General features: G+C 37.9%; 1 protein-coding gene and 1 long non-coding RNA gene across 2 annotated transcripts in view; one reads left to right on the top strand and one right to left on the bottom strand.

Moving 5' to 3' along the window:
- HSPA14 (heat shock protein family A (Hsp70) member 14) overlaps window positions 1-20716 on the top strand; it is a 42888-nt gene extending 22172 nt beyond the window's left edge. The window contains exons 11-14 of the mRNA XM_040451355.1: window positions 14354-14566; window positions 14968-15141; window positions 18080-18150; window positions 19041-20716. Coding sequence (XP_040307289.1) covers window positions 14354-14566; window positions 14968-15141; window positions 18080-18150; window positions 19041-19119 — 537 coding nt within the window. The 3' untranslated portion in view covers window positions 19120-20716. The remainder of the gene's footprint in view (window positions 1-14353; window positions 14567-14967; window positions 15142-18079; window positions 18151-19040) is intronic.
- Window positions 14791-25634, bottom strand: LOC121014783 (uncharacterized). The gene is made up of 2 exons (XR_005783416.1): window positions 23377-25634; window positions 14791-15112 (listed from the first exon to the last, which is right to left on the bottom strand). It is a non-coding gene; the product is annotated as an uncharacterized LOC121014783 (long non-coding RNA).
- Between the last annotated feature and the right edge of the window lie 191 nt (window positions 25635-25825).

The following is a 25825-nucleotide window of genomic DNA, read 5'->3' as shown; positions in this document are numbered from 1 at the left end:
GCAGTACCTAAAGACAGGCATTTTCCCTCCCTGACTCTGAGTCTAATCATTTAAAGAAAGAATTGTTGAAGAAAGATAGTCTGAATATTTTATTGATACCAGAGGATTTTCTCTTAAATGTTTAATTTTGTGTTTCCTTCTGCCTAAATACTTCATTTTCTTTGCGTATTTATTTAAATCTTTGCGGTTTTTAAAAAATGTATTTATACAAATGCTTTACATAATCAGAATATTAACTGTAATATACAGTATTATGTAGTAATATACTACAGTCTTCTTTAGGGTTGTTGTGAGGGTTAAGTGAAATATCGCGTGTACCATAAATAGCGATCGGTTAACCTAAGTTCTCTCCCTTCATTAACTGGTCATAGAGCCCTGACATTTAGATATCACGATATCACAAATGGTACAGTTCTTAATTGCCTGAATTCAGATCAAATACATTCCTTGGATAAAGAATGCTGTTAAAGATTCACTCACCAGATATTTCTAAAATCTAAGTTTTCGAGAACTTCAAAAGGGAGTTGTCTCTAGTTTGTTGACCTTACAGTAACAACCCCCAGCTGCAGGTGGGCAGCTGAAGGTGACTGTAGGTCTGTTGCTACAGCTGTTTTCTAAAACGGGCTTCTCATTCCGTGACCCCAGGCTGAAGGAGCGGCTATCTGGGACGGGCATTTCTCATGGCAGAGGGGAAAGGAGAGGGCTTGCGAGAACATGCACGGCTTTTAAAAAGCTTCTGCTTAGATACAGTGCGCTTCAGTGGACTCCCATTCCGTTGGCCACAGCTAGACACATGGCCAGGCCTGACAGCGGGGCTGGGACACATACCCCAGCTGCGGAGAGGGCTGCAGCGCCAGGGCAGTGGCAGTGGGTGTGGAGGGAAAATTCTCCTATGGAGAGGGAGGAGGGATTGACTGGACTTTTACATGCCTTAAAACAGTGAATGCTCACAGCAGCACCACGAGGTAGGCATCATCGTCTCTGTGTTCAGATGAGGAAACCATGGTTTCCCAAGAGGTTCAGCACGTAAGTGGTGGAGCCGCCGTGAAACCGGGGCTGGAGCTCAGGCAGTCTGCCTCTGTGACCCGAGGTCTTTCTTCACTCCTCATTGCGCCCATCGCCTTTCTCATCCTCCTGTCTGCAGGTCTCTTCCCAGCAGGATTTGTTTCCGTCAGAGCACTCTTCTGATCTCTTGCTTGAGCAGGACGTGCCTGGTTTCTGGCCTGTCCTTTAGTGTGGACACTTCCCCTTACTGACCCTGTTTCGGTGTCCCCTCCTGCCCAGCCGGACCCATACCTGGTCCAGGCCCCCCCTCTCTGAGTGTGGGAGGAGGTGCCGGTGGCCCCCTTCTGGCTTAGGGGAGGGGCTTGGGGACTCACTGCGTGTGTGTCCTCCCTACGGGTCCTCCTGCTTTCACACCTGTGCTTCCCCCTCACTTTCCGTGGTGCTCGCTGTTCCCAAGTCCTGAGCCACTTAGGGATTCTGAGAGTCAAACCGTCTTGCTTTCTCTGGTTTTCTCAAACTTCATCTAGTCTAAGACAGTTACCTCTTTTTTCCAGCTTCCAGATCTTGTTGAAATCCCAAACTCAAGATCTTGCTCTCATTTATTTTGCCATTATACACTTATATCTTGGATTTCTTTGTGGTCGGTTTTGTGGGCTTATGGAAGAGTACTTTGATGTAGTTAATCCTTCCACTTTAACCAAGCTCCCACATTCTACAGCTGCAGCTTTAACAGCTACATAGTATTTTTTGGTATTGACATACCTTAATATATAAAACCAATTGTTTATTTTGGCTATGTAGGTTACTTTGGTTTTATAAACAGTGCTCTTTGTGGCTCTGTGAGCATCCTTAACTCCTGCAGAATAAAATTTAGGAATAAATCCCAAATTTTAAAACTTTTAATATTTGTTACCAAATTGCTCACCAAAAAACAATTTACTTTCTGAGTAGGTGTAAACATTCATTATTAATATTGCAATTTTTCAAAACTCCATTTATTCATACTTTCTTGAGAGAGCTTTAGAGTTATTTTTTAGCTTCTTATGTAAAATCCCACTGTGATTTCGTTAGTTTCATTAAGTCTTTAAAATAATTTGGGATGGTGGTGTAACTTCATGGTATTTTGTTTTCCTAACCATGAAGTTGATCTCTTCCTCTGTTCAGATCTTCTTAAATTTTACATTTCTCAATATTTACATTAAGTTATCACTATGTGTGCTGTGGAATTTATGGCTATTGTGTATGAGAGGTCTTCTGTATTTTTATTTTCTAATTTGTTTTTGCTATAAACAGAATACTTAATTGGATTTTCCTTATTTATCTTATATTTTGCCATGTCATGAACTCTTGGTATTTCTGTTTTCACAACGTCTTCTAAATTTCCTCGGCATACATTTAAATTCAATTTTCTAATTAATCTCCAACTAATTATTGAGCACACCTATTCTGGGCAAGCAGGTTTTAGGCTCTTAAGATATAGCAGTAAATGTAAGAAAGTCTTTGCCCAAGTAGAACTTAACATGCTAGTAGGGATATTCTGGTAATACGTAAAGGAACATATAAAGAAAATAATGTCCAGGGGCGCCTGGGTGGCTCAGTCAGTTGAGTGTCTAACTTCAGTTTAGGTCATGATCTCACAGTTCATGGGTTTGAGCCCTGCGTCGGGCTTTGTGCTGACAGCTCAGAGCCTGGAGTCTGCTTCAGATTCTGTACCTCCCTCTCTCTCTGCCCCTGCTCCACTTGTGCTCTGTCTCTCAAACGTGAATAAAGGTTAAAAAAAAAGGTTTGTTTCTTTTTTTAAAGAAAAGAGTGCCCAGTTGGGATAACTGCTGTGAAGAAAAATAAAGCAGGATAAAGGCATAGCGATTGGCAAAGGGTGATTTTTCAGATAAGAGCTCCATCTAAGGAGGTGACTTTTTTTTTTAAATTTTTAATGTTTATTTAGTTTTGAGAGAGAGAGAGAGAGAGCCAGCACGCACGAGCGAGTGGGAAAGGGGGAGAGAGGGAGGGAGACACAGAATCTGAAGCAGGCTCCAGGCTCTGAGCTGTCAGCACAGAGCCTGACGCAGGGCTCGATCTCACAAGCCGTGAGATCATGACCTGAGCCAAAGTTGGACGTTTAACCGACTGAGCCACCCAGGACCCCCAAAGAGGTGGCTTTTGATGAGAGACCTGAATGGAGAAACCGGTTGTGTGCATATCTGCCAGTTTTACAAGCAGAGGGAACAGCAAGGCGAGAGCAAGCTTGTGTTTGAGGAGCAGCAGTGAGGGTAGCGGGTGGAACTGAGTGAACCAAGTGGTAAGGGAGCTAGAGACCAGGATCACATCACAGTTTGGATGCCTCTGGCTTCAACGTAAAGAGTGCAGTGTGGCTGGACGTACGAATCTGGATTTTAAGAGAGAGTTCTGAGCTGGAGACATACTTATCAGTGTCCGTGTGCACTTAGAGCCATGACTGGATGAAATGACCTATGAGATAGAGCCCCAACAGAGAAGACACCTCAGGACAGGGTCCAGGGGCTCTGGACATTTACAGGCCTAAAAGGGGCCTAATGGTAGCGGCTTTAGGACTAGACAGTGAGGAAGCATGAGACCCAAGAGACAAGTAAAACTGGGTCAGGGAGCAAAACATCAACTGTCCTGTGCTGCTGGAGGTCCAGCAGGTGAGGCCCGAGGATTGACCACTGACTGGGCTTGACAACATGCAAGTGACTGGTGCAGGTGGTTTTAGTGGAGTTATGGAGAGAAACACGTTACTGGAGTGAGTTTAATATAGAATAGAAGGCAAGATCACGGACAGTCAAGTACAGAGAACTCTCGAGAAGTTTTGCTATAAGGGCAGCAGGAAAATGGGTGGTAGCTGGGGTAGGCTGAGAGCTCTGGGAAAGGGCTGTACGGGAGTGGTAATACTTTTCTGTCACAAATAGGTATCCCTCACTCTTTTTTACTAATTTGAGAGAATGAGAGTGTGTGCAAGTGGGGAAGGGGCAGATGTAGAGAGAGAGAGAGAGAGAGAGAGAGAGAGAGTAAGAGAATCTTAAGCAGGTTCCACACTCAGTACAGAGCCCAATGTGGGGCTTGATCCCATGACCTTGGGATCATGACCTGAGCCAAAATCAAAGAGCACTCAAGCAACCGGCTGAGCCACCCAGGTGCCCCCCCTCACTTTTTTTTTTTTTTTTTAATTTGGTTGCCTTGGTCAGAACGTCCTTCTTTTGTTCTTTTTAGTAGGGATATTATTATTAGTCTTTTTAACAAAAAATGTGATTATTGATAATTGGGTTGAAATAGATTCTCTTTCTCATAGTAAGTATTTTTCTTCCTATTTTTAAAAGAGTTTTAATAGGTGGTGAGTCCTTACAAATGTATTTTTGGATACCTGCAAAACAATCTTATGGCTTCTTTTACATTTGTCTTAAAGTTATATGATATATTACTGATAATTTTCTAATGTGGATCTGTCATTGTATTCCTGGGACAGACCTCATTTGATTATGAAGAATTCTTCTTTTAATATATTACTTACTTTCCTGTGATAATGTATTTATTATTTTCACTTTATGTGAAGTTAGCAGGCGCTTGGGTGGCTCAAGTCGGTTGAGCATCCGACTTCGGCTCAGGTCATGATCTCACAGTTTGTGGGTTCGAGCCCTACATCAGGCTCTGTGCTTGCTCAGAGCCTGGAGCCTGCTCAGATTCTGTGTCTCCTTCTCTCTCTGCCCCTCCCCCGCTCACACTGTCTCATTCTGTTTCTCAAAAATAAATACATGTAAAAAAAAATTTTTTTTAAAAACAAAACTCCTGAGAGTGGCACTAGGGTGGCTCAGTCAGTTAAGCGTCTGACCCCTGATTTCAGCTCAGGTCATAATCTCAGTTTGTGAGTTTGAGCCCTGCATAGGGAGCCTGCTTAAGAGTCTCTCCCTCTTCCTCTGCTGCTCCCTGTTCATGCTGTCTTTCTCTCTCTCTCTCTCTCTCTCTCTCTCTCTCTCTCTCAAAAATGAAAAAATAAAATAAAAATAAATAATACTCCCAAGAGACGCTCAATATGGGTGTATTGGAATGTGACTTTAGGTTGCCACTTTAATATCTGTAAGTTTAATCCTTTTGGCTCAAGTGCTTGCTTAGAATGACAAAATACCACGATGTATCTGATTCATTTATTCAACATAATACCTTCCAAGCCGAAACTTCCAGCACTTTAGCTCCCTTTTATGCCAAAGTAATATAATCCTACACAGTGTTCTTCAGGAAAGAGGCTAATATTACTTTCCTTTAATTCATAGCCTGAGGCACTGTGTGGGAGAGGTTACCCGCTCAAACAGTTGTAGGGGCCAGGAGTGAAAGTGAGTCACGTTGTCAGGTATAGGAAAAGACAGCTGCCAGAAATTATCAATCTGAACTCAGTATAAAAATACAAGGTTACATTTTAAATTCCAGTTTGAAAAACATAGCAAATTGACAAATAGAAATATTTAATAATTAATGCTTCTTCTTTCACAACAAATTTCTCCAGATTTGGAACCTGAAACCCCTTTTCTTCTGTTCACGATGTCAGTGTCAGATCTTACATTTTGAGTTAATGTTTGATATGGAACTCAACGTTAGATCCTTTAACTAGAAGTAATATTTCAATTTTTTTCATTTTCATCATGAAAAATATCTACTCATAAAACAGGTTTCTCTAAACAAGGACAGAACCTTTGTACAGTGTTTTTTAAATATATAATTAGCATAACTACTCCAAAGATATATGTAGAATTCTAAAATCAATCTTTGAGGCATCTGGATGGCTCAGTCAGTTAAGCATCTGACTCTTTTTTTAAAGAGAGAGAGAGAGAGAAAGAGAATCCCAAGCAGGCCCTGCACTGTTAATGCAGAGCCCAGCGTGGGGCTCAAACTCAGGAACCATGAAATCATGATCTGAGCCAAAACCAAGAGTTGGACGCTTAACCAACTGAGCCATCCAGGCGCCCCAAGTATCCGACTCTTGATCTCAGCTCAGATCTTGATCTCAGGGTCATGAGTTCAAGCCCCACCTTGGGCTCTCTGCTGGGCATGAAGCCTACTGAATAAATGAATGAATCATTGAATCAATCTTTAACCACATAATGTGGGGAATATGATTTTACGTTGTCATTTTCATATCTGTAAATTAAGTTCAACACAAGAAAGTGTGTCAGGTCCCTTGCAAAGTGAGTAGTCCAAAGTATTCATTTCTCTAGGAGCCAGCAAATTGAATCTTTTATAGGGAACAGAAGTATTGGTAGTGTTTATGTAGAATATGTCAGTTAGAAAGACCTTTGATCTATCATACCTGATGCACCAGTGCTGAGATTTCTCTCACAGATGGTATGAAAAAAGTCCATTCTTTCTACACATAAACTATATGAATATCTTTTAAGTTCTATATATACCACAGTTAAGCTGCCTGACGGCCACACAGAATAGCAGGTTGACTGTACTACACCATTCTTCAAAAGGAAATACGTTCCCCACCATTTTTCTTGAAACCTGTAATCCTCATGGTCTTTCTTTCATCTTTCTACTAGATTGAAAAATGGGTTTGATTTTTATTTATTTTTGAGAGAGAGACACACACAGATCACGAGCGGGGGAGGGGCAGAGAGAGGGAGACAGGGAATCTGAAACAGGCTCCAGGTTCCAAGCCTGTCAGCACTGAGCCCTATGTGGGGCTTGAGCTCACAAACTGCGAGATCATGACCTGAGCCTAACCTGGGCACGTAACTGATTGAGCCACCCAGATGCTTCAATTTTTAATTTACATGTTTTATAGACCTATTTCATGATGATTTATTTCTTAAGTTTTTAACATATGACTTTGTATAATCTTTTTTTTTTTTAATTTTTTTTTTTAACGTTTATTTATTATTGAGAGACAGAGAGACACAGAGCGTGAGCAGGGGAGGGGCAGAGAGAGGGGAGACACAGAATCGGAAGCAGGCTCCAGGCTCTGAGCTGTCAGCACAGAGCCCGACACGGGGCTCGAACCCACGAACTGCAAGATCATGACCTGAGCCGAAGTTGATCGCCCAACCAACTGAGCCACCCAGGTGTCCCTGACTTTGTATAATCTTATAATTTTTTATTTTTATGTATCTTTTGATACTAAAATTTATTTTTTTAATGTTTATTTTTGACAGAGACATTGAGCAGGGGAGAAGCAGAAAGAGAGAGAGACAGACAGAATCCCAAGCAGGCTCGGAGTTGTCAGTGCAGAGCCTGATGTGGGGCTTGAATTCACAAATCATGAGATCATGACCTGAGTCAAAACCAAGAGTGGGACGCTTAACCAACTGAACCACCCAGGCGCCCCTTGATACTAAAATTTAAGAGTATACATAAGTTTTTGAAATTAAAACCAGCCAGTTTCTCTATTTTTTATTTTTTGCTTTTTGAGTTTTTCTGTTTTTCCTTTACTAGATTTGACAGATAATTTGTTGTGTGTGTGTGTGTGTTTGTTTGTTTGTTTTTTGCTCAAACTTCTGTTACTACTACCCCCAGAAAAACTTCTTTAGATTTGTTCAGGTCATGTTTTTCTCTTCTCTCATTGGTTTATTTCTGATTTTTTCCTTATTTCTTCTAGTCCTTTTAGGACACTTGTATTATTTTCCTAAATTCCTATACTGAATGCTAATTTATTTTTTTCATTTATTCTTTTCCCTAATCAAAAAGTTAACTACAGTTTTACTACTTAATAGCTTTGGTTTTATTCCACAGGCTTTGACAGATTTTGGTGTTTTCATATTTTCAGAATAATCTGTAATATTTTTTATTTTCTTCTTTGCTGTTTAAATTCATGTTTTTAATACCCAAGTAGTTAAGGTAGTTTGATTTTCCTTAACAGCAGTTTTATGAAATTACTGTGAAAGTTATATTTGAAAAGCTTTTGGTAAGAGAAGTTATTTATGTTCCGAATGTATGTATTTTGTACTAAAATTTAAGTCACAAAAGAAATCTACAGACTAGGTATTTAAAGAATTTATTTAAATTAAAACTTGCTGGTTACCATCAGCATTAATAGTAACACATTGTTAGTATTTGTTACTTTTTTGTTTTTATTATTTTTTAAATTAATTTACATCCAAGTTAGTTAACATATAGTATAATAATGATTTCAGGAATAGAATTTAGTGATCTATCGCTTATATATAACACCCTCCTTAATGCCCCTTTCCCATTTAACCCATCCCCCCCCACCCAAAACCCCTCCAGGCACCCTCATTTTTTTCTCTGTATTTAAGAGTCTCTTATGGGTTTGTCTCCCTCCCTGTTTTTATATTGTTTTTGTTTCCCTTCCCTTATGTTCATCTGTTTTGTATCTTAAATTCCACATAAGAGTGAAGTCATATATTTGTCTTTCTTTGACTAATTTTCCTTAGCATAATACACTCTGGTTCCCTCCATGTTGTTGCAAATGGCAAGATTCCATTCTTTTTGATCACAGAGTAATACTCCATTGTATATACATACCACATCTTCTTTATTCATTCATTGGTCAGTGGACATTTGGGCTCTTTCCATACTCTGGCTATTGTTGATAGTGGTGCTATAAACATTGGAGTACATGTGCCCCTTCGAAACAGCCTTCCTGTATCCTTTGGATAAATACCTAGTAGTGCAATTGCTGGGTCATAGGGTAATATTTTTTACTTTTTTAAATGAAAATTCCAAAAGCCAACATTTTCTAGTTTGATTTTTTTTTTTTTTTGCATAGCATCACTTAATTGCTTATTAATAAGGCTTTTTGAAATTGACTATGAGAAATTTGAAAGGGCATATTTTACATTTTTATTCTCATAGTGTTTATCTGGGATCATAACATTTTAGAGAAGACTTTTATGTTTACTTATCTCCCAAACTTTTAGGGAAGTCTTAGGGAACTTTGCCAAGGCAACCCTGCTTTTCTTTTTTTCTTGGTATTATTCAGCTGATGTTCCTCATGCCCTCACCTGGAGATCAATATGGTATTATTCATCAATTCACACCTAGTGTTAAAGAGACCTGGTTTTCATCAGTGGATCCTTTTGTCTAAAAAGACTTCAAAGTCAGAAGTGGTTATTGATGATTTCCCTTCTTGGGGCTACCTATTTATTCAATATTCTGAATGCTTCTGGAGTTATAAGTGTTAAATGTATGAACTAATAAGGAAATTAAAGTTATTTATAAAGGAGTAATTTTATTCAGCTCTACTGAGGTGTGATTGACAAAAACAATTGTAAGATACTCCTAGCAAACAGTGTGAGATTTGTTAGATGTATACACTGTGAAAGGATTCCCACTGTGGAGTTAATTAACACATATCTCACACCATATTTTTACCTTTTTGAGTCAGGGGTGAAAACACTTAAGTTTGCTTTCTTAGCAAATCTCAGTTATGTAGTATGATTATTATCAACTATAGTCACCATGTTACACATTAGATCCTCAAACCTTATCCACTTACAACTGAAATTTTGTACCCTTCTACTAACCTCTCCCTATTTCCCCCAACCACTTTTCTGCCTTCTTTATGAGTTTGACTTTTTTTTTTCAGATTCCACGTATGAGTTGACACCATGCAGTATTTGTCTTTCTCTGTCTGGCTTATTTCACCTCACATACTGCCTTCCATGTTCACTCATGTTGTTGCAAATGACAGGATTTCCTTTTTTTTTTTTTTTTTTTTTTAGCTGAATGATATTGCATTGTGTTTATATATATACCACATCTTTACCCATTCATCCATCAACAGACACTTAGGATATTTCTATACCTTGGCTATTGTGAATAATGCTGTAATCAACGTGAGAGTACAAATATCTCTTTGAGGTAGTGATTTCATTTCCTTTGAACATATACTCGTAAGTAAGATACCTGCATCATATGGTAATTCTATTTTTTTATTTCTTGAGGAATTTGCAAACTGTTTTCCATAGTGGTTCTATCAGTTTACATTCCCAGCAGTGTACAGGGGTTCCCTTTTGTCTATATTTTTGTCAGTACTTGTTATCTTTTGTGTTTTTGATGAGAGTCACCATAACAAGTGTGAGGTGATACCTCATTGTGGTTTTGATTTTCATTTGCCTGATGATTCGTGATGTTGAGCATCTTTTCATGTGTCTCTTAGCTACCTGTATATCTTCTTCAGAAAAATGTCTCTTTGGGTCCTTTGCCCATTTATTTTTTTGATCAAGTTGCTTTTTTGTTGTTGACTTTATGACTTCCTGGTATATTTTGCATATTAACCCTTTTCCAGATAAGTGGTTTGGAAATATTTCTTCCCTTTTTATGGGTTACCTTTTCATTTTTGTTGATGGTTTCTTTTGTTATTCAGGAGCTTTTCAGTTTGGTATAGTCCTACCTGTTTATTTTTGGTTTTATTGCCTTGGCTTTAGCTGTCAAATCCAAAAATCTCATTGCAAAGACCAGTTTCAAGGACCTTCCTCCCTATATTTTCTTCTGAGAGTTTTATAGTTTCAGGTCATAATTCCAGTCTTCAATTTGAGTTAATTTTTGTGTGTGGTGTAACATAGTGGTCCAGTTTTATTTTCTTGCATGTAGATGTCCACTTTTCCACATTCCATTTATTAAGGAGACTGTCCTTTCTCTGTTGTATATTCTTGGTTCCTTTGTTGAAAATTAATTGACCATATATGCGTAGGTTTTTTACTGGGCTCACTGTTCTTTTCTGTTGATCTGTGTGTCTGCTTCTATGCCAATACCATTCTGTTCTGATTACTGTGGCTTTGTAATATATTTTGAAATGAGGAAGTGTGATGCTCCAGCTTTGTTCTTTCTCAAGATTGCTTTGGCTGTTTCGGGTCTTTTGTGGTTCCATGTGAATTCTAGGATTGTTTTTTCTATTTCTGTGAAAAATGCTATTGAAATTTTGATAGAGATTGCATCGAATCTGTAGATAACTTTGTGTAGTATGGACAAATACTACAAATACAAATGGACAAATACAAATATTTTAATAATATTAATTCTTCCAGTCCATAAACATGGAATATCTTTCAACTTATTTGTGTCTTCTTCAGTTTCTTTCATCAATATCCTTATAGTTTTCAGTGTACAGATCATTCACTTCCTTGGTTAAATTTATTTCTAAATACTTTATTCTTTTTATTGCTTTTGTGAATGGGATTGTCTTCTTAATTTCTCTTTCCAATAATTTGTTGTTAGTGTACAGAAAATAATTTAATTTTTGATAACTATAAACTTACTATTGCCATTTGTTAATTGTTTTCTATTTTGTAGCTCATTTGTTCCTTTCTTCCTTTTGTTCTTTCTTTGTGATTTGATGACTTTGGTTTTATTGGTATGCTTTGATAACTTTATCTTTTGTTGTATCTATTATAAGTTTTGCTTTGTGATTACCATGAGACTTACATAAAACATCTTGTAGTTATAATAGCCTATTTGAAGCTGATAATAACTTCAACACATGTGAAATCTCTACATTCTTGCACTCCTTCACATTTTATGTTTTCGACATCACCGTTTACATCTTTTTATATTACTTGTCCGTTATCAAATTATTGTAGTTACCGTTATTTTTGTCTTTGTTTTTTAACCTTCATACTAGAGTTACAACTGACTTATCCTTTACCATTACAATATTAGAGTATTCTGAATTTAACCACAGTTGGCCCTTCCTTGAACAACACAGGTTTGAATTGCACAGATCCACTCATAGGTGGATTTTTTTTCAATAAACACAGTGCGGTACTGTAAGTGTATTTTCTCTTCTTCATGATTTTTTTTAAATTTTTTTTAATGTTTCTATTTGTTTTTGAGACAGAGAGAGACAGAGCATGAGCAGGGGAGGGGCAGAGAGAGAGGGAGACTCAGAATCCAAAGTAGGCTCCAGGCTCCGAGCTGTCAGCCCAGAGCCCAATGCAGGGCTTGAACTCACACACCGCGAGATCATGACCTGAGCCGAAGTCGGACGCTCAACCGACTGAGCCACCCAGGCGCCCCTCTTCATGATTTTCTTAATAACATTTTCTTTTCTCAGGCTTACTTTATTGTAAGAATATAGTATGTAATACATATACAAAACGTGTTTACTGACTGTGTTAATGGTAAGGCTTCTGGCCAACAGTAGGCAATTAATAGTTAAGTTTTGGGTTAGTCGGATGTTGTACATGGATTTTCAATTATGCATTGGATCGGTGTCCCTGACTCTCTAATTGTTCAAGGTCAACTGTATATATTTACTATTACCAGTGGTTTTATGGTTTCATATGCTTTCATGTTATTAATCAACATTCTTTGAAGGACAGCTTTGCTGGGTAGATTATTCTTGGCTGACAGGTTTTTCTCTTTCAGCACTTTGAATATATCCCTCCTGGTCTCCAAGATTTCTGTTGAAATATCTGCTTATCATCTTACGGGAGTTCCCTTGTAACAAGTTGCTTTTCTCTTGGGGCTTTTAAGATTCTCTCTTTGTCTTTAACTTTTGACACTTTCATTATAATGTGTCTCATTGTGGATCTCTTTATTCATCTTATTTGGTAATTTTTGTGCCTATTGGATCTGGATCTTTCTTTCCCCAGGTTAGGTAAGTTTTCACCCTTTTTAATAAGCTTTCTGCTCCTTTTTCTTTGTTTTTTTCTTCTGGGGCCCCTATAATATGTGTGTTAGTGTGCTAACTATTGATCCTGTAAGTCCCTTAAGCTATCTTAATTCTTTTTCATTTTTTTTTTCTTTTTGCTCCTCTGTTTAGATGAATTCCTCTATCCTGTCTCTGAGTTCACAGATCCTTTCTTTCATTTGGTATAGTCTGCTGTTGAACCCCTGTATGGAATTTTTCAGTTCACTTATTGTATTCTTCAGCTCTGTGATTTCTGTTTGGTATTTTGTTAACATTTTCTGTCTTTTTGTTAAAATTCTCATTTTATTTATGCATCACTCTTCTGACCTTAGTGATCATCTTTATTACTCTTATTTTTAACTCTGTTGGGAAAATCACTTACTTTTGTTTTATTAAGATAGGTTTCTGAATAGAATTCTTTTGTTATTTTGTTTGGAATACATATATTGACTCTCTATGTTGGTTTCTGTGCATTACATAAAACTGTCATCTCTTCCAACCTAGGTACACTGGACTTACATAGGAAATGAACTTTGCCCATCAGCCCAGCCTAAGTTCCTGGTTGCTCTCAAACCTTTATGCCTAAGCTGCCATCCCTGTTCTTAGCGGCTCTCAGTGGTTGACATTGTGCCAACCACTGTAAGGGTCCCAAAGAGGAGGATCGTAGTCAGGACCTCCATACCGGCTGATTGGAAGCCAAACTCTCAGGTGGCACCTGGGAAGTATGCAGTTAAACCTCTTCCAGGGAGAAATTGGAAAATGGGTATTTTTGCCTGGCTCTGTCTGTGCTGAGCCCAGGTATCTAGCCACTGGGCACAGGGTGCTGCTTCACTGATTTAAAAACTGCTTCTTTGTTTTGGATAGTCCTGTGGGACTCATGAATGCCAGCCCCTCTGACTGGCAGAGCTGGGTGATTTGGAGCCCCATCCCCTCACATGACAGCCATAAAAGTTGGGGTGCTAGATGTGTGGACAAGCTCATAAAGGAACAATTTTATATAAAGTTCTTTAGAGACAACATATTTAATCAGATGGCACCAAGAGCTTAAAATGTATTTGTATAAAACATCTTTTTCCTCAAGAAAATTTAGTATTCTTCCATGGTGAAGACAGATTGTCACAAAAATGCTATAAGATTTATGCAAACATTTTTTTTAAATTTTTTAATGTTTTTATTTATTTTTGAGACAGGGAAAGACAGAGCATGAGCAGGGGAGGGGCAGAGAGAGAGAGAGAGAGAGACACAGAATCCGAAGTAGGCTCCAGGCTCTAAGCTGTCAGCACAGAGCCCGATGCGGGGCTCGAACTCACAGACTGTGAGATCGTGACCTGGGCCAAAGTTGGACGCTTAACTGACTGAACCACCCAGGCACCCCACAAACATTTCTTTTAGAAGTATTGGAATAATACAAAGTATTAATATATTTCCTGTTTAAATGAGATTTATGGTTAAACCTCATATGCCCAAAATTAATCACGAGCCACGTGTATGTGGCTGTACTGTACTTCTAATGTGTGGTGAGATTGCTTCTTTTTAAATTTTGTGGTTTATGAGTAAAGAATTTGTTAAATACCAACAATGTATTAAATATATATTTATATATATTTTAAGCACAATATAATGTATGATAAAATAGGGCTTGTATTTACCATTATATGTGGTAAAGATGGCTGAACCTATAACACTTAATTCTGAGAAACAACCATTGTTCTAAAAGTAAAAACCTAAAAATTATTTTTAATTTTCTAGGTTGTTCTTTGTGGAGGGTCTTCTCGCATCCCAAGACTACAGCAGCTGATTAAAGATCTTTTCCCAAATGTTGAGCTTCTGAATTCTGTCCCTCCTGATGAAGTCATCCCTATAGGTGCAGCTATAGAAGCAGGGATTCTTACTGGCAAAGAAAACCTTTTAGTCGAAGAGTCTCTTAAGATAGAGTGTTCAGCCAAAGATATTTTAGTTAAGGTATGTTTAGCTTTTCTTTACTTTTCCATAAAAGTAGTATAAACTTATTGCCATAGTTATTTATATATACCATGTTTTTACAGTAAAACCTTGTATACTGGTAAAAATTTTAAATTTAGATTTATAATTTTACATTTAATGAGTTTCTTATGTTCTTTAAGTTAGCATTTACTTAGCATGTTAATTTCTTAATTGTAATTTTAATCAGAAGCTTCACATACAGATAGAGGGATACATGTTTCAATTTATTGTTAAGTGAAGTAGGTTGGGATTCAGGATCATTTCTGTGTTCTTTGCCTAAGTTGTCAGTCAGGAATAAGTATTACATTTATAATAGGAATGGCTTTATAATTGTAATGGTAAATATCAAAGGATACGGATATTATTTTTCTGCTTATTAGGGAGTCGATGAATCAGGAGCCAAAAGCTTCACAGTACTGTTCCCATCAGGGACTCCTTTGCCGGCTCGAAGACAACACACATTACAAGCCCCCGGAAGTATATCTTCAGTATGCCTTGAACTCTATGAGTCTGAGGGGAAGAACTCTGCAAAAGAGGAAGACAAGTTCGCACAGGTGAATACATAAAATTAGACAATGAATTAGTCATGTGAAGCTGCTTAACTTTTCCTTCTGCATTAACTCAACTTAATATCTATTAACATAAAATGTATATAGGGTATCTAACACATTTTTATGAATGAATTCTTACTTTTTAAAATTTTTATTTATTTTTAATCTTTTTAATATTTTAGGTTTTTTTTAAGTTTATTTATTTTGAGAGAGAGACAGAGACAGCACCAGTAGGGGAAGGGCAGAGATAGGATCTCAAGCACACTCTGCACTACCAGCGTGGAGCCCAATGTGGGGCTTGAACTCACGAAATTGGGAGATCATGACCTGAGCCGAAAAGAAGAGTCTAATGCTCAAATGACTGAGCCACCCAGGAGCCCCTACTTACTTTTTTAAAAATTTTATTTATTTATTTATTTTGAGAGAGAAGGAGCGTGAGTAGGGAGGGAGGGAGGGAGGGAGGGAGTGAGAGAGAGAGAGAGAGAGAGAGAGAGAGAGAGAGAGAATCCCAAGCAGGCTCTGCACTGTCGGTGCAGAGCCCCACACAGGGCTCAAACTCACGAACTGGGAACTGTGAGATCGTGACCTGAGCTGAAACCAAGAGTTGGGTGCCTAACCTACCGAGCCACCCAGGAGCCCCACTACCTAGAGAAGAGATAAGCAATTTTAATTTCAAAAAGTCACAAGAAAATAAAATACAATATGTATTTTTTTCTGTTTATCTTTGTACTCTTGGCCCTCCTTGGTAAAATGTAAGCAGTAGGGAAAATGACTTTTTTTGTTTACTACGTGCCACGTGCTGATTAGGCAATTTACAAACCTAATCTCAAAGTGCTGTGAGAAAGACATTATTATGGTCATTTTATAGATGACTGAAAAACAAGCTCATGGCAATAAATACCTTGTTCTTTTCCTGGTTGAGCTAAAATTTATCCTCAGTTGGTTTTATTCCTGGGCGCTTGCTCTTGCCATTATTACCCTTCTGCCTCTGATACAGACACCTTTGCTTTTTCAAAATACCACATTCATATTTCATACTATAGAGTCCTCTGCATTCTTTAATAGGAATGAAATGGAGCCACATTATCTGCTTAGAAACATGCCCCCCAAATATAATTACATTAAAACACACATACAAAGACGGCAGAGCTTTATTTACAGTATGATAGATATCATTTGGGTTTAAATAAAAAGTTTGAGAGCTTGAGTGTGTGTGAGGGAGGTGGTGTTTGTGACGGTGTGTGTATAAATATCCAAGCATAGATAGAGAAAATATCTATAAGTATTTCAACTATATTTAGGAAATCTAACAGTGGGTAGATTTGAAGGTACCAAGAGGGTTTCTTTTTTCTTTTTTTACTTGTTACCACTTTGTACTGAGTCTTTAACAAGCAGCACAGGACCTGAGCATGAAATACTTCTATAGTGAAAAACAAATGTGGGTAACTGAAGAGAACGTGTAGTGTCTTCAGCATTATATCTATTCTCTGATTTCAACGAAAGAATGATGAAAACACACACACACATACATAACATATCTGGGCTGCACCTCAGACATCTTAGAATCTAGTGGAGTGGGGCTCCTTCGACTAGTCAAGCTTTCAAAAGCTCATCCAGATGTTTCTGATGTGAATTACTCTACAAGCACTTTCCTGTGTACTGTATTTTTAAAAAATTTTTTATTAGTTTTCTTTATTTTTGAGAGGCAGAGACAGAGTACATGTCGGGGGGGTGGAGGGGCAGAGGGAGAGGGAGACACAGAATCTGAAACAGGCTCCAGGCTCTGAGCTGTCAGCACAGAGCCCGACGCGGGGCTTGAACTCATGAGCCGCGAGATCATGACCTGAGCTGAAGTCAGACGCTCAGCCGGACTGAGCCACCCAGGTGCCCCTGTGTACTGTATTTCTAAACTCATTTGGCTGTCTTAGTATTCCCTCAGCTTCTTTCTCCTGTGCATTTATTTCCCTTCGTACACTCCTCCGAGGCTGCAGCTGTTGTCACCGTATCCTAACTTACAGATGCCAGGAGCAGAGTTAGTCACCTAATACTGAATTTGGAAGATGTTCTTTTAGAGATCCCATCTGTTCTAACCTCCTCATTTTACAAATGAGTAAATCAAGGTACATGGTGCTTGCCTAAGGTCATAAAACTTGATATTGGCAAATCTGAAAAGTCACTTCCAAACTTGGTTTATTGGTATACCTTTTTTTAGGAAACCAAAGCCATTTTATAGTAAATTCATTAATATCTCGTTTGTACAAATGTACAAGTGTAATCTTAGTTGTACAAAAGAATTTGCCATGTGTTTCTTTAAATTGGTTTTCCAAGTGTATTTAAAATATTTGAATTTTTAAAAGTACATGTAGTAAGGGTATACCAAAATATCGGCACCTGGGTGGCTCAGTTGGTTAAGCGTTTGACTCTCAATTTTAGCTCAGGTCATGATCATGCGGTTCGTGGGTTCGAGCCTTGTGTCGGGCTCTGTGCTGACAGTGCAGAACCTGCTTGGGATTCTCTTTCTCCCCCTCTCTCTGCCCCTCCCCTGCTCTCTCTCAAAATAAATAAATAAACATATTTAAAAAAGGAGTATATACCAAAATATAACTTACATGTTACTGGAAATGGCTTAATTATCAAAAAGGAAAAGCAGTCTTTATTTTCTGAGACAAAGAATATTTCATAGAAACAATCATTTTAGTCTAGGGCATGACATTTAAGAGGAACAGATATATATGTTGTCCTTCTAGAGGAGACATTTCCAGTTAGGAAAGCTTAATCCTATTTTCAGATTCTGGTAAATGGTAGAAAAATTGAGAACTGCCCTATTTGAAAAGGTTTGTTCCAGTAATGAGTAAAATTTGGTCTGTTGGAATAATTGATGCATCAATTTATTAATATATCAAAGTACTAAATCATCTTTGTATTATTTTTACATAAACAGGTTGTACTCCAGGATCTAGATAAAAAAGAAAATGGATTACGTGATATTTTGGCTGTTCTTACTATGAAAAGGTACAAAATTAAACTACTTCTGATATTAAGAAAATTTACTTTGGGGCTTGACCTTTTTTGTTCATTTATTGATTCTCCACCCGTTGTTATTCCAGGAACATCATGTATTAGAAGCTTACAAAGATTTTATCAGTGAATTATATTTTTTGCCCTGCACAATGACTGTATTTTACAAAAAGAAGTGTATCTCAAATCATTTGCATTCTGAATTTTTTATGAATTCTGTTTTGGTGTGGTGGACCTAAAAACTGGTCCATGCAAGTTTGAGATATAATTTTTATCAATTTTAAATATAATTTTCTAAGGTTTACATGATTCATATTATTTGTCCTATGAGAGGATAAGTTTATTTCAGTATTGCTACAGAAAATCTCTAGGAAATAAATTACTCATTAAATCCAGCTATTACCGTTTCACTAACAACTGACCATCCATAACAATATGTCTTGCAAGTAAATTGTTTCCAAATTAACATTAGGAACAGACAGTTCATTCCATGAGCATACTTATTTAGCAAGCATGTCAAATTCATTAGGGTAGGTTTGCCTTGGCCTGTGCTTGAAAATGGCATGATGCGTCTTCTCAGTTTGCATAAAGTCTTAAACTTAAGATAGTTATCACTGTGGTTTTCAAAGAATACAACTGCTGTCTCAGTGGTGTAGGAAGAAATTTTTAAGAACAACTACGTAATTATAGCATATGACACTAAGTTTAGACTCTGAAATTGTTTCTTCTTGATCTCAATACTCTTCTTTCGAAAATTAAAATTATCTCTTTTTACTCAAAGTCCTCAAATAATTTCTTAAGAGCTTTCTGCTTTTATGAAATGAGCTCATGAAATGTTATTGTTTGTTTGTTTGTTTGTTTGTTTGTTTGTTTGTTTGTTTTAGGGATGGATCTTTACATGTGACATGCACAGATCAAGAGACCGGAAAATGCGAAGCAATCACTATTGAAGTGGCATCTTAGTGTTTTAGAGAAACCAGGAATTTTTAGAACTAGAATATCGTTATTATTTGGTTTTGTCTATAAGCGATGTTTATATTAAAATACTTTTTTGAATGAACTATATATGTTTCTATTAAAATACAATATATTGGTAAGTGTTGCAACCTTTTTTTGTTTTCCGCTTACCATGGGAAATATAAGGACCTTTAGTAGTGAGAAATACAAGGAACTTTTTCTATCATGAAGCTATTTAGAATTAACTTGAGTGGATTGCAGGAAATTTTACTGGAAATTTAACATTGTGTTTTTTAAAAACTTTTGATTCTATAACTTCAAGTTTGAAGAAGTCTTTTATTCTTACTAGATCATGAAGAACAATTTAAAAGTCTTTGATAGTGGATGAAAAAAGTTGGAGAACCATGTGCAAAGTAAGATACCATTTTTGCTTAAACAAGTAAATTCATAAACTCAACAATTGTGTATAGATATGTGTGTGACAAGCATAGAATACAAAGTCTAGAAGGCTACCCATCAAACTCCTCTAACAGTGGCCTTTCTGTGGACAGAAATACTACAGGGTGGCACTTTTACTTTTTACAGTTTTGTTTAATTTGATTTTTCTCTCTAACAAATATGTTTTTCTTTTGAAATTAAAAGGTTGGTTTGTTTGTTTTTGAAGAGACGCCTAGCCACATTCTGTTCAATAGAGAACATTCACTAGTGCATTGAGATACTCACTGGGTTACTAATGAGAAGGTCATTCATTCACTAAGTAAAACAAGACAACTAACCTGTGAATATTGGAAAAAGAACTAGAAGGTGAGCAGTGCACATCAGACTCTATTATCAAGAGAGAATTTTCCATTCATTTCTTTCCTTGGCTCCCAGAAGATTTGAGAAGAGGAAATATCTTTACTCAGTGGTCAAATTTAAAAATTGTGCTGTTTTTATCTTGTTCAAACTGTGGAGGTGCTTTTTCATTATAGTTTATTTCTATGGACTTACGTGGTGGTAATATTCTATTTCTAAAGATACAGACACCAAACTCAAGGTTTTTCATTTATTCTGTATCAAATTATTGACAGAAAAAGAATTCAGATACGATTCTGAGTCCACAAAGAAGCAGGCTCAAAGGCATACACTTTTGATTAAGGATGAGTACTTAGTTATTTTTTAGGATCTTTTCCAAAGTTATAAAAACTTTGAAATCAAATAAATAAATATAAATTATTTTCAGAAAATAGGAAAATAGCATCTGAACTAGTTGAACTGCTAAGTCTATGCTTTCAGTTATGCTTTGGAAAGTGCTTTAGGATTTTATTTTGTAGTTACTGTTAGCTCTTTCAAATAGATCGGGCACTGGCAAACTGGCCAGTGTGTCAATTCTATGCCATTCCTATTTTTGTAAATAAAATTTTATTAAAATATAGCCAGGCTTAATGGTATATGTATTGTTGGTGGCTGTCTTCACACTATCATGGCAGATTGAATAGTTGCAACAGAGACTGTGTGGCCCACAAACGTTAAAATACTTACTGTCTGGCTCTTTACGGAAAATGTTTGTCAACCCCTGAAGTAGATTAATGAAACCTGTAGAATAAAATATCATAAAGATTTATTCAAGAGTTTTCTTTTCTTCCATATCCATGGAATAATTTACTTATTTGCTTTCTTTACTAGATTAGTAAATTAGTATTGTGAGAGCAAAGACCATCTTAGTCACTATTATGTCCCAGCCTCTAGGTCACTACCTGAACATAGAGGTGTTAAGTAAAGGTCTATTGAATAAGTGAATTACATGGAAGAAAACAATAAGTCATCTTTGTATTCTATAGGACAATGGCCAGTAAGTATATCTTTTACATATTTTATGGTTTGTTTAGAAACATAAAAAAGGAAAGGAATACCTCTGCTTCTGGCTTTATTAGTCAGCTTTGCATGATTTTCTTCCCGAAACATATAAGATTTGAAATTGTCACCAATGGTGATCTGGCTAATGAATGTACTCCAAATTTCCTTGCGTCCTCATGTGACAGGATTTTTTTCTTCTGAGTGAGGGAAGGTCTGCCAATTAACTTCTCTTGTGTTTCACTTTTTCAAGGTAAAAATAGCTTTAGCATTCTTCTAATTCTAAAATGATACACATCCATTATAAAATTCAAATTGCAAAAGAAGAAAATCTAAAACATCCTATATTCTATAACCCAGAGTAACAACCATTAAGATATTTTTGATGAACATCTTGATAATCTTTTCACGCACTTACCAGTATCACATATATTTAAAAACATGAGCACTTTTACCAGTAAAGCAAGAGGTTATGTCAAATTATAATTTTGCCTATCTACGTGTCTGATATTGTCTAAAGGACAGAGCCAAGTATACAAATAGAAATAAATGCCAATATATAATACTGTGAAAGTCTTGAGAGGACACAACATACTTCATCACAAACTGAAAGCTTTTATATGTCGGAATTTTTAAGGATTAAAATAAAAAAGGATCAGCACAAAACAAAGTGTGGTAAAATGTCAGGATTTCTAAAATAACAGTGAGTAACCATGTCACAATACCATTGTCTGCTTTAATTCATTGTCTCATTTTTTAATTTTTTTAACGTTTATTTTTGAGACAGAGACAGAGCATGAACGGGGGAGGGTCAGAGAGAGGGAGACACAGAATGTGAAACAGGCTCCAGGCTCGGAGCTGTCAGCACAGAGCCCGACCCGGGGCTCGAACTCACGGACCGCGGGATCATGACCTGAGCTGAAGTTGGCCACTTAACCGACTGAGCCACCCAGGCGCCCCCATTATCTCGTTTTTTAATTGTGACGTCACCATAACTCCCTGAGTAGTGGCAAAATGCACAGAGCAATATTGCCTCTGTTATTTCTGTGTTCTACATGTGGGAAAAGATTCAGAGAAGTTAAAATAATTTATCCAAGGTCTCACAGTGAATGTGAATTTTGAACTCCTATTCATAATGCTTTTTTGGTAAACTTAATTTTTCTTGACTGCTTCTTATTCTAAACACTTTATGTGCATTATTTCATTTAAATTCACATTTTCCACTGTCCCTTCTATTTTCTGCCTCTTGAAGAACATTCAAATGAAACAGAAGACAGCCCATGGGTCTCCAGATACTATGTTTGCAGTGGTCTTCATGAAAAAAGTCAGGGGGGTTGGCATAATTCTGTCTGTTTTCCTTGAGAACATGGATGTAGGCCTCTGGCTTTTGATTTCCCTCACCATTTATAGCCAGAATTTACCAAGATCCTCAAACTTTTTAGTCTCAACTCTTCTACACTCTTAAAAATTATTGAGAACGTAAAGCTTCTATTTACATTGGATTTACGTATGTGTAGTTTTAGTTATATTTACCATATGGAAGTTAAAACCTAGAGATTTTAAAATAATCATTTTTAAACAAAAATTACATGTTAACGTAAGTAACATTTTTATGAAAGATAACTTTTACAAAAGATGAAGGGCCAAGTGTGGAGGTTTTCTTGCTTGCGTGTGGGAGGGGCAGAGGAAGAGGGGGAGAGAATCTTATGTGGAGCCCAACATGGGGCTCCATCTCACAACCATGAGATCATGACCTGAGCCAAAATCAAGAGTCAAACGCTTAACTGACCCAGGTGCCACCCAGGTGCCCTATGTTTTTTCAAATCTCTTTGATGTCGCCTTGAGGAGATCCTCTGTTTCTTCATTGAGTCTATTGCAGTATCTGAGTTGTGTATCCTCTGAGAAACTTCACTATATACTTGTGAGAGGAGAGTAAAGAAGGCAGGTGACATTGTGCTGTTATTATGAGAAGTTTGGAACTTACTAGGCCCCTGAAGAGCTGTTCCTAAAATAGTAGACACGGTGGTACCTCTTGAATAGAAAAGGTCTAATCTGTCCCCTGCAGTTAGTGGGGTTGAAGACGAAAAAATAAAGGAAACATGATTTACAAAAAAGTCTAATGCATTCTATAAATTTGGATCTGAGATTGATCAAGATCCAAAACCGGACAAGGTAACTACAAAATGTGGGAAGTGCATTTAGTGCATAGGAGAGAATGGAAGGCAAGAGTTAACTGCTTTAGATAGGGCAACCAGGAGAGGCCTCTGAAGAAGTGGAAGAAGTTAAGACCCAAGCGATAAGAAGGTAGCCATGTGAAGAGAGACAAGAGCCTGTCCTCTAGAAAGTAATTTAGAGTTGCCTTAAGATACTTATTATCTGCTTCTCCCACTAGGATATAAATTCTATGAAGACAGAGTCTTTCTTTCTTACCTATTTTTGGTACCTCAGACGGTGCCTGGCACATAGGAGATGCACCATAAAAGATTTCTTCATGCGTGGAAAAAGTCCTAGAGAACAGTGAGAGTGGCACAAAGTAAGGTTAGGGTGGCAGCGTTCCAGTCACTTAAGGCTTGGTAAGCTATTTAAGGTTTGGATTTTATTCTGGTACACTGGGCAGTATTTAGAGCAGGAGGACATGTTCTGCTTCATGACTTTAAGGTCACTCTGCCGGCTGTATGGAAAAAGGATTAGAGGGGAAGCAATAGAAGTTAAACCAGGTAGTCAGTCTTTTGCAGGACTGCAGGTAGGAATGACAGCCTGTACTAAAGTCATAGCAGCGATGGAGAAAAGGGGCGGAATCAATGTGTATTTTGGACATCGCATTGACAGGATGTGCTAATGAAATTATGGAATGAGGAGAGGGTAAATCAAGATGACACCTAGATTTCCTTCTTGGACCCCTGAGTCAATCATAGTGCCAGTGTATTGAGAAAGTTTGGGGGGCCTGCAGTGGAAAGGATCAGGTCTGGAAGCAAAAATCAAGGGCCTTTTTATGAACGTGTTCAATTTGAGATGTTTGTGCAAAACCTCAGAGGATATGTCAGCTAGGCACTGTGGATATTCAAATCTGGAGTTCAGGGAAGAGGTCAAGGCTGGAGACAAACAGTTGAGAATCTTAAGTATAAAGATGGTATATAAATTCATGGGAACCGAGGTAGTCACTTAGGGAGAGAACCTAAGAGAGGTCTTGGGGCCAAGCCCTGAGCAACCCTAGCAGTTTAGGTTAGTTAACGGGAGCCAAAAATGGGAGTGAAGAGAGGTCAAGAAAACCAAGAAAGAAACTGAGTCAGGATGGATGCTCCTGGGGTGTTGTAAAAACACAGGACAGGCAGTGAATACACTTGGGGAGGGAAGGAAGGCAGGCAATGTGGCTGTATCTAAGACTTAAAGGGTCTCTAGGAATAAATCTAGCAAAGATGGAGGAAGGGAGGCATTTTCTAGCATCAAGAGCAGAATCGAAGTCCTGGCGACAAGGAATATTTGAGGAGGTCACAAACTAATATAGGCAGGAGTGATGAGCAGTGAGGCTTGAGAAGCAGACAGGAACCACCATGTGGCAAAGGAGCTTCCATGTTACAGGGCTGGATAGGACCTTTTATTCCTTATCAAGGTAATAAGATGCTCATTATAGAAAATGGTTAAATATGTGAAAAACGATAAATCAAAAAGGAAATCACTCCCCAGAGATTTTATATTTATCTTCCTATATATTTTTACCTAGTTGAAACTTTTATAGGTTTCTGTTGTTGCTTTTTTGCTTTCCCCATGATACTAAAGGCTTCATAAACACCTGATTAGATGGCTAGACAGTGTTTCAGAACGGAATCAAATACATTAATTTCTTTAATGTTCTATGTTTACAGTAGTTCAAAGTTTTACGTGATGCTTTGAAATATTTTTATAATTTAAGACAAATTTCTTTTAAAAATCCTTGGTCGATGTCAAACGACTTTCTTCCTGTTTTCCCAATTGACTCTTCTAAGATTTCTGCATTAGATTGTTTATTTCATTTTTGAGAGAGAGAAAGCACATGTGGGAGAGGGACAGAGAGAGAGGGAAAGAGAATCCGAAGCAGGCTCCATACTGCCAGCGTAGGGCCCTATACGAGCTCTAACCCACAAACCATGAAATCATGATCTGAGCCAAGTCCAATGTTTACCGGACTGAGCCACTCAGGTATCTTGCCCGCTGCGTTAGATTGTTTAGAGTAATCACCATGGATGCGGTGTGAAGAATGGAAGGTGGAAGGGGGGGACGGGGGACCGGTTAAGAGCTCTTAGTCATCCAATTCAGAGAACCTCGAGTCCTGCAGCCTTTCAACCAAGCTGTGCGCAGACTACCTGGCAGCTTATTAGAAAGGACAGAACCTCATGTCCCAGCCCAGACCGACCTAATTTGAATCTGCATTTTAACAAGCTCCCCAGAGGATTCCTATGCCAATCAAGTGTGCGAAGCACAGATGGAGACTGGTGGTTTCAAACTCCTGCACACGAGAATCACCTGGGGAGCTCTAAAAAATTCCAATGCTCGGGTCACACCCCCATACCAAGTAAACCAATCTCAGCGAGTGGTACCAAAAACCAAAACGTCTCCAAGCGATCCCAACATGCAGTCAAAAAGAAAACCTTTATCTAGGGGTGTAGCGTGGAAGAAAACAATGGTTACTGGGACTCAGGTGGCCGAAGAAAAGGCACCGAAGGCAAACCTACTCTGCACCATACAGCTCCGCTCTACGTTTTGGATTTTGCACAACATACAAGCAGTGGTCATGTGAAAGCACGAAAAACCGTGGGAAGGCCTGACGTTGCGCACTCCTCAATTAGGAGTTATCCCGCGCCGTCGAAGGAGGCTGGCAGCTTAACCAGGAGGAGCGCCCGAA

The sequence above is a fragment of the Herpailurus yagouaroundi genome, unplaced genomic scaffold (genome assembly GCF_014898765.1).
Source record: "Herpailurus yagouaroundi ecotype Mexico unplaced genomic scaffold, PumYag 203, whole genome shotgun sequence".
Classification (NCBI taxonomy): Eukaryota; Metazoa; Chordata; class Mammalia; order Carnivora; family Felidae; genus Herpailurus; species Herpailurus yagouaroundi.
Note: the sequence above shows the minus strand (reverse complement) of the source record. Positions and strands in the feature narration are given on the sequence as shown.